The 16,674-nt window shown below is 36.1% G+C and overlaps 3 protein-coding genes across 3 annotated transcripts; 1 reads left to right on the top strand and 2 right to left on the bottom strand.

The window, feature by feature from the left end:
• Window positions 1–803: 803 nt before the first annotated feature.
• Window positions 804–1,607, bottom strand: LOC116200941 (protein BIC1). Its single transcript, XM_031531937.1, has one exon. It carries the CDS (start codon window positions 1,528–1,530, stop codon window positions 1,057–1,059), a length of 474 nt encoding a protein of 157 aa, XP_031387797.1. The 5' UTR covers window positions 1,531–1,607; the 3' UTR covers window positions 804–1,056.
• A 2,375-nt stretch (window positions 1,608–3,982) lies between these two features.
• On the bottom strand, window positions 3,983–7,808 carry LOC116200940 (transmembrane 9 superfamily member 5). Its single transcript, XM_031531935.1, has 7 exons — window positions 7,580–7,808; window positions 7,123–7,163; window positions 6,124–6,712; window positions 5,906–6,037; window positions 5,309–5,465; window positions 4,669–5,153; window positions 3,983–4,558 (listed from the first exon to the last, which is right to left on the bottom strand). Exons 1-7 carry the CDS (start codon window positions 7,747–7,749, stop codon window positions 4,342–4,344), a joined length of 1,791 nt encoding a protein of 596 aa, XP_031387795.1. The 5' UTR covers window positions 7,750–7,808; the 3' UTR covers window positions 3,983–4,341.
• A 5,098-nt stretch (window positions 7,809–12,906) lies between these two features.
• On the top strand, window positions 12,907–14,013 carry LOC116200538 (F-box/LRR-repeat protein At1g67190-like). The gene has a single exon (XM_031531381.1). The coding sequence runs from the start codon at window positions 12,907–12,909 to the stop codon at window positions 14,011–14,013; it is 1,107 nt and encodes a 368-aa protein (XP_031387241.1).
• The last annotated feature ends 2,661 nt before the right edge of the window (window positions 14,014–16,674 follow it).

Genomic DNA, 16,674 nt, shown 5'->3' with positions numbered 1-16,674 from the left:
AGCGGACAAATCTAATATTTCACATACCTCATCTTTAATGCCTTAAGCAGAGATCCTGTAAGGATTCCTTCCCGGCGGATGCCGGAATTGTTTAAGAACATCAGCACTTGTATCTGAATGAACAGAAATTAAAGCACATAGAACACGTACCATTAATTTCTATGATTTGACATATTGTGATCAAGGCATCAGTTAGAATTTTTCCAGTTCAAAAATCCAAACTTGACAGCAGAATCAGCTCATAGAATGCCGAAAAGCAACAGAAGAGTCTATTGTGCCCAATATAGATCAATCTAGTTTGTAAGAATTTGGAAAATTCAGCCCAAAGAAAAGGGAAATGAAAAAGGAGCTAATATTGCTATGTCAGTCTTCTCTGGTTAAATGCAAGAGGTTATTTATTTAACTTTTCCTTTCAGTTATGATGGAGGTTTATCATCTAATATAAGAATAACAAAAGCTTAACAAAAGGCGGGGCATGGAAGTCCCACTGACGAGCAGCGATCTCGGAACCTCATGGTTCAGTTGGCGACTTATACCGCTCCACCAAACCTCTTTCCTAATCCAATATTAATATTTGAATAATGACTGAACTCATCAAATTGGGGCTTAACAAATATACGCACACTCCAAGAACCGGTTAAGCGCGTCTAGGTAGATCGGGATATATCTGGAAGGAATTGCACTAGCTAACCAGTGCTTATTTATTGTCATCCGATTAATTTGATATGATTTAGATTCGTTACACTCATAGTGGATGATTTTATTTCACGTTATTTGAAAAGAGAGGTTCAGATCTAATGATATACATGAATTACTGAAATGATGCACATTGACAATGTTGTTATTACAATCGATTACAAACAAGCCTTCGTGCGCTGATGCGTGATACTAAGAATCGTTACATCGGGTGAACACGCTCGTTCTATTTCAACGTCAAAAACTCAACGAGTTCAATCTTTATTGTTTTGGTAGATTAAGCAAGGAACTACAAGAGTATGGCTTATTAACAATGGCTTTCTAAAAGTTGTGAAGAAGAAACATATCAATAATTAATATTTAGCACCTACTCTCTATCCTCAGCCTCTGGGAGGCGGCTCGCTGCTGCCCCTCCGCCATGAGCGCCTCTCGGGCCGAGGAGATCCCCTTGGGTTCTAACAGAGCATCGAAGGTCGAGTACTCGATCCAGTCCCGCAAGAAGTTCTCCTGCCCCCACGTGTCCGGTATCATGACCCGCCCAGCCACCTCAGTTCGGTGCCTCTTCAGCCTCTCTCGCCCGCAACAATAATCATGTGGCTGCTGCAGTTGCTTACATGACTCAACGCCGCGACGACTATAATCACGCTGCTGCCCATCTTGATCTTTGTCCCTAGGCCTGGCTATTCCTTGCGATGCAAGATATTTGGCCTCGTGAGCGGAGTGGGCGGTAGGCTCGGTCGGGCTTTTCGATGGTGCGGAGTGAAAGCTAGCGATACTCTGAGCCATGTCCTTGCTCGAGCTCTCTTGCTTCACTGAAGCATCGACACTCTCCATGTCGCCAAACGAATGGATGCAGGCAACAGCTGTTGCGGAAGGTAATATATACCCATACACAACATGCGCTAATATATACATATTTGTCTGTATGTGTATATCTTTATATGTAGTCATTATTTTTCTGAAGATATGTGGGAGTGAAGGGAAGCAACGAAGAAATGGGTGGGGAAATGCAAAACACGTCACGTCTTCCTACTTTGTATTGTATGGTCTGAGACATTTCTACGTGTATTTATTCCATTCTAGTTCCTTTTCCTTTCATTTTCTATTTCAGACGAGACTATGTAAATGCACTTAGCCTCTATGGGGCGTCGACTTGTCCTGATGACGAATTTCTGTTTGTTGATACTATGATTTGTTTGGTTTCAAAGTGTGATTTTAAAGTCGCACTTCAACTTAATTCTACCCACAACAAAATAAAATAAGGGTTGGCATCATTTATATCACTCTTTTTTCCACAACAAAACAAAATAACTCGTACAAAGTCAAAGGGTTAACCCCATACATAACTATTTATACCACTCTTTTTCAAAATCAAAATCTGATTTTAAAATTCTACTTTGAAATCAAACGCAGCATTAATCATTATGCAAATAAAAATTTCTTATTGAAATTATAATTTGTCAATCGCATAATATCTAATAATTGATTTTTTTCCTAATGATTGGAAGTTTTATGGTTTTTTTTAAAATTATATATATATATTTTTTCTTTTTTGTTGTTGTTACGGTGGCCATAGAATTAGGAGATTTTGATTGCTTGGGAATTCCTAAGGTGGGCATTCAATTTTCGTGCTGTGAAGGGGGGCCTTTCTATTTTGATCAGTCTCCTAATTTTTGGTCCTCTTGTGGGGGAAGGGTTGGGGGGCATTAAATTAGGGACTTGAGGTGGAACGGGCGAATAGCACACAGAATTCTGATTTTCTTGTGGGCGATGTTGGCTTCTAAGGAACAGAACAAGACCCCGGATATTTTCCTATGCAACACTACAAGACGTCCACTCATATTGTTGGGTTAAGGAAATGCCAAATGGAACATATATAGGCACTGCAATGTAAATGCGAACCACACCACACAAATGTGGCTCAATGACAAATTGAATTCTCAATTATTAGATTATACCTGCAAGAGACAAATTAAGTGTGTGTTTGGTTTTTAAAAATTTTTCAACTCTACTTAACTTAATTTCACTTATCTTCAATTCATCAATACAATCATTACTTTTTTTTCATTTTTTAAAAATTTTTAACCATTCAATTCAATTTTTAATATTAAATTATCTCAATTATTCATCATTTTTTTCACAATTCAACAACACAATCATTACTTAATCATTAATTTCTCTCAATTATTAATTACTTTTTCACACTTTTTCTCATAATTCAACAATACAATCATTACAAACCAATTAAAATCAAAACTCAACTCAACTCAACTCAAAAACCAAACACATTCTAAGCTTTCAATGACTGCACCTACAATTGAAGAGTTCTCTTTTGATAGTATGTCTTGATCAAAACCAAACTAACACACCATTAATGATTTAAAAAAAAATGGAAAAGTGCAAAAACGACCATTGTGGTTTGAGTTTGAGACAAATTGCATCATATGATTTTTTTAGGGACAAATAACACAATGTGATAATGGACCTTACCGTTAATTTTTTTCATCACTTTTGATCCTCAAACTTTTCTTTTTAATTATTATCCTCAAACTTTTACTTTTTTTGCAAGTTGATCCTAAAATTCAAAAAAAAAAGGAGAAAGGGACTTGGGGCAGCCGGTCGACGATCCTGACCCTACCACCGACATCGCATGCACTCACAAAGGATGCCAGAAACCTTGAGGGTGGGGTCGGAGTCGTCGATTGGTGTCTTACCCCCGAATCGATTGGGATCTCGAGTTCGAGATCTCGATCGATTCGGGGGCAGGGGCCACCAATCTACGGCGTCGACCCCACCTCCATGGTCGTCGGCATCCTCTGTGGGTGCATGCGACCTCAGTGGTGGGTTAGGGTCGCCGACCGATGGCCTCAGCCCCAGCTCCATCCTCATCCTTTTTTTTTCGAATTTTAGGACCAAATTAAAAAAAAAGTTGAAAGTTTGAGGATAATGATGGTAAAAAAAAGATGACCAAAAGTAACGAAAAAATTAACGTTGATGTCCATTATATCTCACGAAATAAACCACATGCTGTTATTTGCCCTTAAAAAAAACACAGGGTGCAATTTATCTCAATTTTAAATCACAATAGAAGTTTTTTGTACTTTAAAGGGAAAAAAAAAACCAATCCCAAAAAGAAGCATAATTCAATGCTATAAACTCTTGCCTGAAATAAAGAGTATTTGTTTAATTCTCATCGATAGAGTGCTTTGTTTCTCATCAAAATGAGAGGTAATAAGGATAAATGTACATGATATTGCACTACCACACGCTCACCCCGAGTCTTTGATTTACCCGAATTTCGACTTTATTAATACTTAGGAATATATATGCTTGTGAACATTATAAAACAGAAATTGGCAACGATTTAGTAAGTGTAGTACGAATTACACTTTTTCGAAGAGTACACGGATTAAGAACAAAAGGAGCCCTGGATCGGCGTATGTCTGAGATGTATTCCTGCATTTGCTTCATGCAACCTATGTCATCGCTAAGAGGGATTGCAGATCTGATGTAGGAAATTTCACGACGAATGCAGAGTCTTATGGAGACTAATCCTCAATTGATGTTGCACAAGCAGACCATCTTGTTATAGAGAACGTTCACGTGCATTGTCCAAACTGAATGGAAGTTAGCCAGCAGAATTGCTCATTCGCTCTTGATTGCTTGGTAGATTCGATGAATGAATGTAAATGAAGCGAGGAAACTAACTGTTCCGAGCATCAAGAAAAATGCGTAACTCATCAGAGCGTTGTAGCCCAAGAAAACTGACAGCTGCATGAAGCCACTCATATTCGACTTCGCATAGAAGTATATGGAATAACCAAACATGTAAATGGCCATCGCCCCACCACGCAGCACAGATCTGCATCAAACAATTAGCATTGCCATTGTAGGTGAAAAGGTGACATAAATCTCATATGATTCTCAAGTGATTAAAAGAACGGAGATGAAAAGCGGAATGAAAGAATTTACCTCCACCACCACCGATGGTCTTCCGAGGAAAGCTGAGTAAAAGTCAAACCGATGCTCAGAATTACAGTCAACACGACCAGGATGATAAATGTAATGAACAAAGTTCCTGGCAGAGCACTAATCTTAAATCCCCAGAGGCTTGCCGAAACCTGGTGAAGCTCAAGAAAAACTGCACTGAAAGATAAGAGGCCTCCGATGAACATGTCTGAGAGAGCTTTCCTGTACCAAGGTAATAGGGGGAGACCTCTCGCTTGCTTGTTCGTTGGAGAAGGGGCTTGAAACTCAGGTCTGAAACGATGCCCTATTAGCCCACCCAATGCGAGCAGAGGGACTGCTATAAGTGTGTATAAAAGGAGGATTACTACAATACTGCCAAATGGAAGGGCGACTGTGGATTGATAAGCCATGGAAATTGTGTTGATGATCGACATAATAAGGAATACTGGGCCCGGGTACAGTATCCCAGCTAGCAGGACGCTCCTTTCCTGAGGAATCAAACTCATTGCATCAAAATAAGTGATGTATGTAAAAGATATGAAAAATGATCTCTTTGACTGCAGGATCTTTCATATTAATTTTTTTTCCCTAATTTTTCAAAAACCGATAGAAAGGAATATTGAGAACTGCGCAAGAACGGTACCCATCCAGTTTCAGCAAATTGATTGTGGAAATAAGCAGCAGTGGAACCTGCAATAACAGATGTGAATGTGTATGCCAATACGAGAGCTGTGCTCAGTGCTCCACGATTGTAAGGGTAGAGGATGCCAAGAAATGAGAGAATAAATAGAAAACAGAGCCTGAAAAAGAGACGTGAAATTAGGGTATTCAATGCAACAAGTGTTATCGTAGTATACTAAAGCCTCGAAAGGAGAAAAACACTGTGCCATTTGAAATAAATTAGGTGGAATTTGTTTAGGACGCATTCAGCTCCATATGAAAGTTAAAGCCTTGCTCGATAAGCTCTCTAAGTTCATCTGAGGCTTAGTTATCAGCAAATTAAAAAGAAGAGAGGGAGAGGAACGGACGAAGATATAGGGTGTAGAGACCTCGGCAGGATTAACCAAGCCAAAAATCGACTAATCTGTCAAGTCAATGGTTTATGCATTATTTGTTCAAGCCCTTTCCTAATATGCTGGTGATTGAGTTTTAATGAGCTGACTAGACCGTGGATGTGGGAAGTTCTAGACATTTAATAAAGAGACACATGGAATATATACTTAGATCTCGAGTAGCTTACATGGTCAATATCTGCATACCAGATCCCAATGTGGCACATAATAGGGACAAGTTCGATGGAAGTCTAAACACGTCGCCGCGAATATATTTCCACCCAGCCTCCTTATCTTCTTCTTCATCTCCACCTGAGCACCTGGCGCACAAAAGGGCGTACAATCAGTCGAAAATATTTTGCTAATAACAGTAAATGAAAACCCCCTAACTTATGTTGGTCATTACATTCTTAGGTCATTGTTCAGACGTCTCATGAATAGCAGCGCAAACAATCCCATCAAGAGTACGAGAACAACAAGCGAATTGAGGAGTGAGAACCAATGAATCTGCTTGTTGATAGGAAGCATCGAAGTTTGTAAGTATCTGTTCATCCTGTCCTCAAACCGAGTTGAGGTTGTATTCCAGAATACAGAATAAGTGAACTCCATGTCAACTTCGTCATCTTCCGTTATGTCCACCACATGATTAGGGTGACCGAAAGCGCGAATTTCTATTATCTGATTTCCATTATAAAAGGCATCGAACTTGATATGCTTGAACAGATAATATCTGGGCATCATCTCTTCAAGTGCCCAATTCGAGTCTTCTATTTTTCCGATGAATCCCCACAGTGGAAGATCATCATAGTGCATTTGGAAGTAAAAGTCATTGATAACAGCATCCCTGAACATGGCAACTTCATCCCTTGAAAGTCTTTTCTTACAGAGAGTCACTCCCGTCTTGACTTCTCCAAACTTCAAACTGTACAGAGTGTTGGTGAGACGATCACCACTCAAAACTTCACCAAGAGATTCCCTCTTCGGGATTAATGGATCTGCAGTCACACAATTCATAGTAAGGGAAAGGCTTGAACTCTAAGTTGTTCATCAAGATCGGGCTAGCTAGGGAGGGAAAAAAAAAAATCTGTCTGAAAATTTACGGACTCTTGACAATAATGGGTAGCTTATAATCAAATCCATGCAATTTACACGAATACTTAAAATGGGGGAAAGTTGGAGTAGCATTAGTACGGCTTGGAATAGCAGTCCGTAGAAATTTATTGGAAATATATCAGAAGTTCAGGCCTCCAAAAAAATCTTCCAATTAATAAGGACGAAAAATAAACATATCAATTTGACTCATCTATTGTATTAAGCATGCTAGCAAGATACATAACCAACTCAACCGCTGAGCACCAAACAACGGGGAACCGTCCAAAGCTGCGAAGGACGTTCAAATACTGACCTGGACGGCAAAATGGCAAGTCGTAGTATTGGTACGTCTCACTGCAACAAGAAGAACAATACAGATCACTTTGGAGTCCACCTTAGTCAGTCATGAGAATAAGAAGTAAAATCCCGATATCGATCCAATTCATCAAACGTTAAGGCGAGTTCACAGGGCTAGGTAACATCAAAAACTAAGAATCTGAGCTTCAGAATATCCTAAATTATCAGAATCACATCACCGAACCAACAGAACATCAATGAATTGGCACAGTACAGACACATTACTACCAAACGCCCATCCCAATGAACCAATTCTCTGAGGCAAAAGCGCCTGCTTTCTCATCCAAGAAGAAGGAAACAGTTGAATCACCGGTTGCCCGTATTCAAAGAACAAGCAATACCCAGAGCAAAATTCACTGATCGGGTGAGTTCCTTGCAATTGATGGGAGTGAGGAAGAAAGAGGAGCTGATACCTGGGGTTGTGGAGGGGACCCACTTTGTTGGCGAATAAGGGGACGTGATCTCCGACATTGTACAGGCGGCGGTCTCCGGGAGACGCGGCGGTGGATGGGTGCCACAGAGCTGGGTTTCCGAGGAAGCACAGCCAGAAGATGAGATTGCGATTCAGGGCTTTACCCGACATTGAATAGGATGCACAGAGAGAGAGAGAGAGAGGTAGAGAGAGATAGTGGAGTCAACGACGGGCTGCCATTTCAGTTTATATCACCGGGAGAACCTGGCCGCGCCGTTCGTTAACGGCCGGAGAAGGGAAGAAATGCCTGTAATTTCAGTTTGCCTCCTCAAGTTTGCTTTTCATTTCAAATACACCCTTATTTATTTATTTATTTATTTATTTTCAGTATTTCTCCTAAAAGTACACTAATAAGTGGACCAAATCGAACGAGAAATGTTTTGGACCATCTAAGCGAATTCTGTAAATAATTACTTCCTTCTTATTTAATATTCAGGCTTATCGATTGAAATTTGAATCGAGCAAAACATATCATTTTGATAAAAAAAAATTGTCGTCAATTTTAATGAATTTACTGAATAGCAATTATCATGATTTTATTTTTTCAATATTTAGGTAAGTTTCTTTGGAGCTTGAGTTTTTCGAGCTAGACAGATTTTATGGTATTTAGCTGTGTTTTTACCATATGAACCCAATTGATGGGAATTTGCAAATGTAATGAGTATCATATGCCATGTTATGAGGGTCAATTTTGTAACAGTCGGTCTTCAGTGGTCAATGAAGGAAAGAAAAAGGTATTAAGCATTTAAAGAATGATTTCGATTTTAATTTGATGCAGATAATCTGATTAAGCGACAATGTAGACGAAGTCTGACGCTCACAATTCTAATATTTCATAACAAATTTCTGAAAAGAATAACATATTAGCACCCTCTGCAACTTTGAAGTTTCTTAAGGGGGACATTTGTTTTGATTTATAATTTGGATTTTGTATGGGATGAGCTTTGCGTCATATTTTACTACGTTTGATAGCAAATTAACAACGGTAATAACTTTCTCAAGTTAAAATTTGATCCTTCAGGGGCATTTGGTTCTAGTGTTGTTAGATTGCATGAAAAGTGAAGATTGAAGAGAAAATTTAATTATAAAATATTTTTCCTGGATTGTTGGCCGAAATATGTGATTATTGTGTTTGTTAAATTATATTGAATTACGAGAAATATGAGCTAGTGATAATATATGATTTATTTTTACAGAGGTAAATGCGGGCTTTACGATTGTAATCTTTGTTGTAATATAACAATTTCACATGTTTCGAATGCAGAACCTTTACCAACCATGGTAGTAAATTTCTAACTCGTGAAAGTAATTATAATGATTAACTTTTGTAATTTTTATAACAAAATGTTATAAAATACGATGTAAATTCGAACATTATACTCAACCAAATGCCCTCTCAATAGTGATCGGTAAAGATTTTGCATCCGAAAACACGTGCAATTTTTAGACTATAATGAGATTACAATTGTAAGCCTACCTCTATAAAAATAAATCATAATATATTATCACCTACATTTAAGTAATCAAATATATTTGACAAACACAAAATTCTTAAATTTCGGTCTACAATCAAGGAAAAATAATTCCATGGTGAATTTTTTCTGTAATCTTTATATTTCCTGTACTGTAACAATAATCGAACCAAATGTCTCCTAAGTACAATCTAAGTACAATCTGGAGTCATTTGAGCTAAAAAAATTTAAAACTATCATTTCATTTCATGGAAGAAAAATTTTAAATATCTAACGATATAGTATTTATTTTAAAATAGCTGGCTGAAATTTTTTTAACATCGATTATGATATATAAAAGCAGGGTAATGTAAGGAGGATGCGCAATGGAACACAAATTACGAAAATCTCAACTCCAGGTCGAGATCATGTTTGAAATCATATATTTGACCAGTTAAATTGTGAGTGGATATTATGTAGGAGTTACAGCATTGGAAAAACAAAGACGATATATTAAAAGAAATTTTATTTTATTTTATACTTATAGGGGTTATTGAACCTGCACAAATTTTATAAAAAAAAATTTATTGAAAGAGTCTAAATATGAAGACACTGATTACTCTCATTCTATAATTTATATTAGTGTATAGGAATTTTGTTCTTTATACTATATAAAATTCAATAGGATAAATTTCAAATTCACTCAAAATAATATTAATGGAAGAGTTTGAGCAAATAATTCATGTAAAGTACTTCATGTAGAAATAATTTTAAAATCTAAAAATTTAAAATTCTTAGCTTTAATTAATGAAAGAATAATAATCATAAAATCTATAAAATTTTAAAGTTAGTATTGAGCTGATTTTGAATCAAATCACATTTCATGCATTAAGTTTCATGAGTTTTAATAATTTTTCATAAAATGGGTTCGATGGGAGATTTCTTAATTGAACTTTCATAAAACTAAAAATGATTTTTAATTTTAATTATTTCTCAATCTCCTTAGAATTGTGAATAATTATTTACTAATGAAATCCTTAAAATTATGAGTATTTATTTACTTAAGAAATAACAATATGTTTATCTACTAATGAAATCCTTAAAATTATGAATATTCATTTTACCCTTATTTATTGGGGTGGATACAATTATATAATATATTGAGAGAGACTAGCCTTCTACCCGTGCGATGCATGTGATTTTCACATATTAATTATATTCATATATGTGCTAATATATTTTTTAGAGACGAGTATTACAATTGAGGCGTTTGATTTTGATAAGTTTGTAGTCTAGTATCTTTAACAAAAAATAAACATATATATATATATATATATATGCATAAGTTGAGGTTATAAAAATTAACATATGAAAACACTATTATGATTAAATTACGTTTAGTCCTTTTACCAAGTAATGCATCCAATGAATAGGCAGTATTTTCAAATTATAATCAAACATTTTTGTTCTTTTTTTAAATAAATCACAATAAATAAATAGATACACGAAATAAACTCTTCTAAAATGAACCTCTTTAAATCAATGTTAAAAGACAATAATATTTATTACAAAATTAGATATACCTACCAAATATTATAATAAAAAATTACAGTTTCATATTGCAATAACATCTTATATGTAAATATTAAAAAAATAATAATATTGTAATTTTTATATAATAACAATTACAAAATAAAACAAATTACAATGACTATGAATTTCTTAATAATTAAAACATAGATGAAAATATTACATATGTATACATGTATATCATAAATGTTATATATAATTATTATTTTATAGTTGCTAAGATATAAAGAGCAGAAAACCCAAATGCTTTTTCAACTACTTTTGAAATTATTCTAGAGTGTAACTTCTATTACAAAAATTTATGTTTATACAGTGGAGAAAATTATCAAATTTTTTAATACGAATCATTTTATAAGATAATAAATTAGAATTGATTAACTTATATATATGAATATGCATTTAATTACTTGTTTATTGAAAATTGATTATTATCTAGAAAATGATCTATATTGAAATTAAATTATTTTATAGAAAACAGAATTAATAATTTATATTGATGAACTTAATGCACAGTTAATGTACAAATTCTCCTTTACATTATTTATTATAGATTTGGGACTTCGAACTTGAATTGTATCATATATTTTGAGGTGTTTTTTAACTATTGAAAAAGTTTTAAATTTTTGAAAAAGATTAAAGTTAGCGATATATTATTATTATAAACAAATAATATAGACAAATCATCCATCAGTAAATCTAACTAGCCTCCATTAGTAAATCTGACTAGCCTACCACCCCTGTTTGTGATGTAATCAATCTATTCAAATTTGTACTAAAATATTTTATAAGAAGAATACTATAATCGATGCATTGCTTTTTGATAGGGTTTTAGGGTTATAGTATCAGTAATTTCAATAAAATTAACGTATGGAAAACAAAATTTGAAAAAAATGACTTTTAATTTTTTTTACAAATTAATTTTTTAATAGAACACCTAATATTTTCAATGGGAAATAAAAAAATGTTGGCATAACTAAATCGATTATCATACAAAATATTTTAATTCAATTTTTTTAAATAAGTATCACAAATAAATAAATAAAATATACAAGATAAAATATTATGAAATTAACCTCTTTCGATCAATATTTACATTTTAATGATATTTATAGATAGGTAAGTCTTATAAATTCATACATACCTACAAGAAATTATAATATAAATTATTATTGATGCTCAAATAATCTTTCATACGTAAATTTTATGCTAAAATTATTAATTTTAAAATTTTCTATGACGAAAATAAAGCAAAATTAAATAAATCATAACAGAAATAAATTTCTTCATTTATTCATTAGTGATGTAAATACTATACATCTATATATATATATATATGTATGCACTAAAATTGATGTAATATTAATAAGAGCATAAAACTATATATACCGTCTCTCTAAAACACTTAGGATGTTAAACTCTATCGCAAAAATTTATACATATTCGGTGAATAAAAATTTAAAATTTTTTTATGACGAATCATTTTGTAAATGATAAAATTTAAATAAGCATTCTATAGAAAATAAATTTAATTATTTATATATTTTTTATTACATTTAATGCATAATTAATTAATGTGCCAATTCTATTTTAGATTAGGTATATTACAGATTTGCATTATTTACCCCCAAAAAATTTAATTTCCCAAAAAAATATATCATTTGCGTTAAATAATAATAGCGCCCTGGATCAGTTCCTCTGCTTCGATGGAATTGGAAACCTCACGACTATGCCATTCTTCCTCACTCCGTCGCTCGGCCGGTGCCTGAGTTCTTGCCAACGAGCAAGCTGGATCTTATCACAAGCCGCCCGCCCATTGCTTTGCCGTAGATGCCACTGGCACTCATCATTTCCGGTGTTTCACCGCAGAGCTGTCGGAGAAATTCCAGGTGACAAGTTACCTGCATTCATGAGCTGTAGTGTTGTTCAAGCTCTTTCATGTTCTTGATTTCGAGGTTGTTGGGTTTATGTTCGTCGCCTTGTCTGGGTCAGTGGAAGAAAAGGATAGAAATCTTTGGGTTTTTCTTAAGAGGGAGTGAAGGGTTTAGTTACGAATTGCTGCAAAATTTCGGGAGCTAAGCGGGTCAGATTTGGTGGTCTTCGATATTCTTGAGATATTTGGTTGCTTGTTGACGGTGGTTGGTTGATTATCATGGAGCACTTACCCGTGGAGGTTATCGGCCACATCTTGTCGCACATTTCGTCTGCGCGGGAAGTTGTTCTTGCTTCAATGACGTGCCGGAAATGGCGCGAGGCTTTCTGCAAGCATCTCCGCGTACTCTCATTTGATTCGCTTGACTGGGAAGGGTATGAGAACTTTACCACTAGTCAGATAGAGATTCTGATAAGTCGGATAATTTTCCAGACAACAGGACTGCAGTCTCTGCTTATTAGGTTGTATGATGACTATTGGTGCTCGGCCTCGGTGGTGGTGAGTTGGCTCCTTTATACAAGGACCAGCTTGAGGGAGCTGGACTATGATTGCTCCACGAACCCAGACTTGAACATTGTAGACTTTTGTAGGACCCAAAAGCTTGAGAAGCTGACTCTAGCTCATGCTCTCATTGAACACATCGATCCAAATCGCCATAGATTCACTACTTTGAGGTCGCTCTCCTTAGGTTACCTCCAAATCTCGGAGGTGGACTTGAGTCTTTTACTCACTGCATGCCCGGAGCTTGAGTCTTTGGAGCTTATTGGACTCGACTTTTCTGGTCCTCCAGTAGAAGTTAGTGCTCCTAATCTAAGTAGATTCTATATGGAATTCATAGTCTTGGACAAGCTTATCTTGAAGGCTAGCTTGGCGGAGATCACAATGCACAACGTTGGCATGCAACATCTTGAATTCTGCGGTTTGGCTGAGAATCTGGTGACTATCAACTTTAACAACTTCAGGATTCCGCAGGCAGAGTTCTACCGATTGATCTCGAAATCCTTGAAATTGAGGACGCTCAGGCTTTGGGATGTGGTGTTCGATGCGGGGACCAAGGCTGTTGACTTGGGCACGATTGCCATGTGCTGCCCGCAGCTCAGCCTTCTGTCTCTAAGCTGCGACGGATTAGATGGTCAGCTGCTTCCGTATTGTCTCCTAGCATCTGGTCGCTTTGACAATGTGGTTTGCTTGAAGGTTGGGTGGTCGAACACTCTGAAGGACGAATTCGTGGACTTGGTCGAGAGGTTGCTAGGACGCTGCCCGCGCATTATGAAGCTGACTGTGGATGGGAGAATTTCAGGTGTGGACTACAAGGATTGTCAGGTGCTCGCTCGTTTCAACAATGCCATATTCCGCACTGTGAAGAAGTATATTCATGTAGATGTGCAGTTTGAGTATCGTTAGTAATTCAAGATATGGCGTTTGCTTAGAAAGTTGAACCTCAAATCGTAGTGTCATCCATGCCGTGGAATGCGTATTTCTTATCCTCAAGCTATGGAAGCAGTTGATCTCATCTGAGGATAATTTTCCACATTTTGCTTTTCTTCCTGAATACTGCGAACAGGACCAATTTGTTGGATGTATGTATGCGTGTTGAAAACTTCTTTTATTGTACTAGACTCGAGCTCAAGATCGATTCTCAATGAATGATTCATATTTCCATTTAGTTTCATGATTTCGGTGTTGCTAAACAGTCCGTCCTTTTTTTTTTCATTTCGACAAACCCCTTATGTTTTTCAGTATTCCCAAATTTTCCTTGTATTGCGCGATATCCCTAATGGCTGAAAGATAACTGAGATGGACCCAACCATCACTTCATAAGACTTCGTTTTCGGCAGCTATAGATGCAAAAGAAGCTATTAAAGTTAGGCGCATAGGTTGGAGTATATTCTCTGTTACATTGTATAAAGGCCATTTATCAAAGAAAAAAAAAATAAAGTTGGTGTTTAAAGAATAATATGAGGTCAAAGCTAGGTGCAGGCGACCTCGTATAAGCCTAGCATGGCGGTGATCAGTAACCTCGCCTGAGCGGTGGTGGCCGAGATCGGGGCCACTGTCGTCAACCACAAAGGGTTGGACCCCCCTTAGAATCGAAGAGGGAGAGGGGGTCGAACCACGATTTTCAAGCGTTGGTCCGATCTCGGCCACCATTGCCTAGGCGAGGTCGTTGTCAATCCCTGATGTTACCGGCAACCTCGATTATGGTGGTAGTGGCCAGAATCAACAGCCACCACAGCCCCCTTCCACCTGCAGATCACGATAAGCTCTTTTTAAAAAAAAATTAATTAATTTTTTTTTAATTTTAAAAAATGATCAAAAAATATAATATTATAAGTTGGGTCAAAGTTAAAAGAAAGAAAATAATGGACTAGCATGCACGTATTACACCAATAACTGTAATTTTTCCACATTAACTTTTGGGTGATTATAGGATCGAACACTAATTTGTATTCCATGGAACACAAATCTCAACCATTAAATCTCATCAACTTTTAATCTCATCAATTCATTATTTTTATTTTGTCCCTAGTATTTGTAGTCTTTTATACTTTCTTTTACAATTTTTGCCCACAATACTATACCTATATTCTTGAATCTACCTTCCACTTGTACCAATCACAGTCCGCCACGTTCCTTTATCGCCACGTCACCAACTCGGTCACATCACATGAACCGCCACGTCAGCAACAACAATATGAAAATCTGTTCAAACCAGTTTACTAATATTATTCGCTTTAAAAACATATATGGTTTACAATTCTGATTAGTCTTAAAACCCAAATCAGTTTCTGATCAGTTAGAAGCAGCTGACGATGGCTTCCAATGATGAGGCTTTGAACGATGATATCTAACTTGGGGAACACGTCAATGTTTGATTGATGATTTTTTTTGACGATTTGGTTTTAAATAATCATGTCCAACTCAATTTTCTTTTCATTTTTCTGCAGGCCGTTTAAAAGTAGCCAACAATGGCTTCCGACGACGAGGCTTGGACGATGATATCCAACTCGAGCAACATGTCAATGTTTGATCGGGTCTTGTTTCTGACGATTAGGTTTTGAACAATCATGTCCATCTTGATAATTTTTTCTTTATCTTCTCCATTAATTTCCAAGGTGGCAGCCAAATACTGTCGACGGTGGTCGGCCGAGACCACTTACGGTCGCCGGAAGCCTTTTTTTTTAATTCCGATCACACTTCCATCGTTATTTTTCCTAGAATATGCTTTCCCGATTTTTCTCCCTACAATCAAGGAAACATGCAAATTACGCGGATTCCATAATTATCACACCGTTAATAAGTAAATAAACATAAATACTAATTTGTTTGAAAATTAGCTCCACTTTTGTAATTTCTCCAAGATTTATTTACCAACATTGTTATCTATAATAATGGCCATCTCGCAACAACTTCCCATGCCACGTTTGAAACTGGGCTGGATTTGATTTATAATTTGCTTCGACTAATTACCATACCGATATATATGTTTTCCTCGGAAATTCTCTACGATTTATTTACTAATATTTGTTTCTTAAAAGCATGGCCATTTCAAAACAACTTTCCCTCCCACGTTTCGAAACTATAAATTTTTATGATTTATATACTTTCCTGTTTTGAGATCCAAGCATACCGTCCGTTTCTAGTGTTTCAGGGTTTGGTTCTTTTGCAGGCGCTCTCGTTTTTTTGTTTCTGGAGGTTAAGGCCACTGTAGGTATGTTTTGGCTTCATTTATGGTTTATTATCTCCATTTCATAGTTGTTTTGAGTAGCCTTCACTCGATTCCTTCGTCAGACTTTGAACTGTTGTTAGTCTTTACAGTTTTAATGTTCATTTGTACTTGCAAACAGTATCGTTTCTTCGTTCACGGTTGACTGTTATACGCATATGATTAGGATCTTTTGGTGATGTGTGTAATTTTATTGATATTGCTTGCTTCTGGTGCATGGATTGGTTCGACGGGTCTTACTTGTTGAGTCGAACTGAAAACACTAGATCCATTTATTCCTTCTTGTGCATGTTTTGGTCTGGGCTATCTCGTTTGTTGGTTCGAGCATACATAAATAG

This window comes from Punica granatum, chromosome 3, assembly GCF_007655135.1.
Source record: "Punica granatum isolate Tunisia-2019 chromosome 3, ASM765513v2, whole genome shotgun sequence".
Classification (NCBI taxonomy): Eukaryota; Viridiplantae; Streptophyta; class Magnoliopsida; order Myrtales; family Lythraceae; genus Punica; species Punica granatum.
Note: the sequence above shows the minus strand (reverse complement) of the source record. Positions and strands in the feature narration are given on the sequence as shown.

What these genes read in the sequence shown, in the direction of transcription:
- LOC116200941 (XM_031531937.1), bottom strand. Translation starts at nt 1,530, where the DNA reads ATGGAGAGTGTCGATGCTTCAGTGAAGCAAGAGAGCTCGAGCAAGGAC.
- LOC116200940 (XM_031531935.1), bottom strand. Translation starts at nt 7,749, where the DNA reads ATGTCGGGTAAAGCCCTGAATCGCAATCTCATCTTCTGGCTGTGCTTC. An exon ending in GGTCCCCTCCACAACCCCAG is followed by an intron (nt 7,164 to 7,579) that starts GTATCAGCTCCT and finishes TTCTTGTTGCAG; the next exon opens with TGAGACGTACCAATACTACG. An exon ending in GGTATGCAGATATTGACCAT is followed by an intron (nt 5,466 to 5,905) that starts GTAAGCTACTCG and finishes TCTCTTTTTCAG; the next exon opens with GCTCTGTTTTCTATTTATTC.
- LOC116200538 (XM_031531381.1), top strand. Translation starts at nt 12,907, where the DNA reads ATGACGTGCCGGAAATGGCGCGAGGCTTTCTGCAAGCATCTCCGCGTA.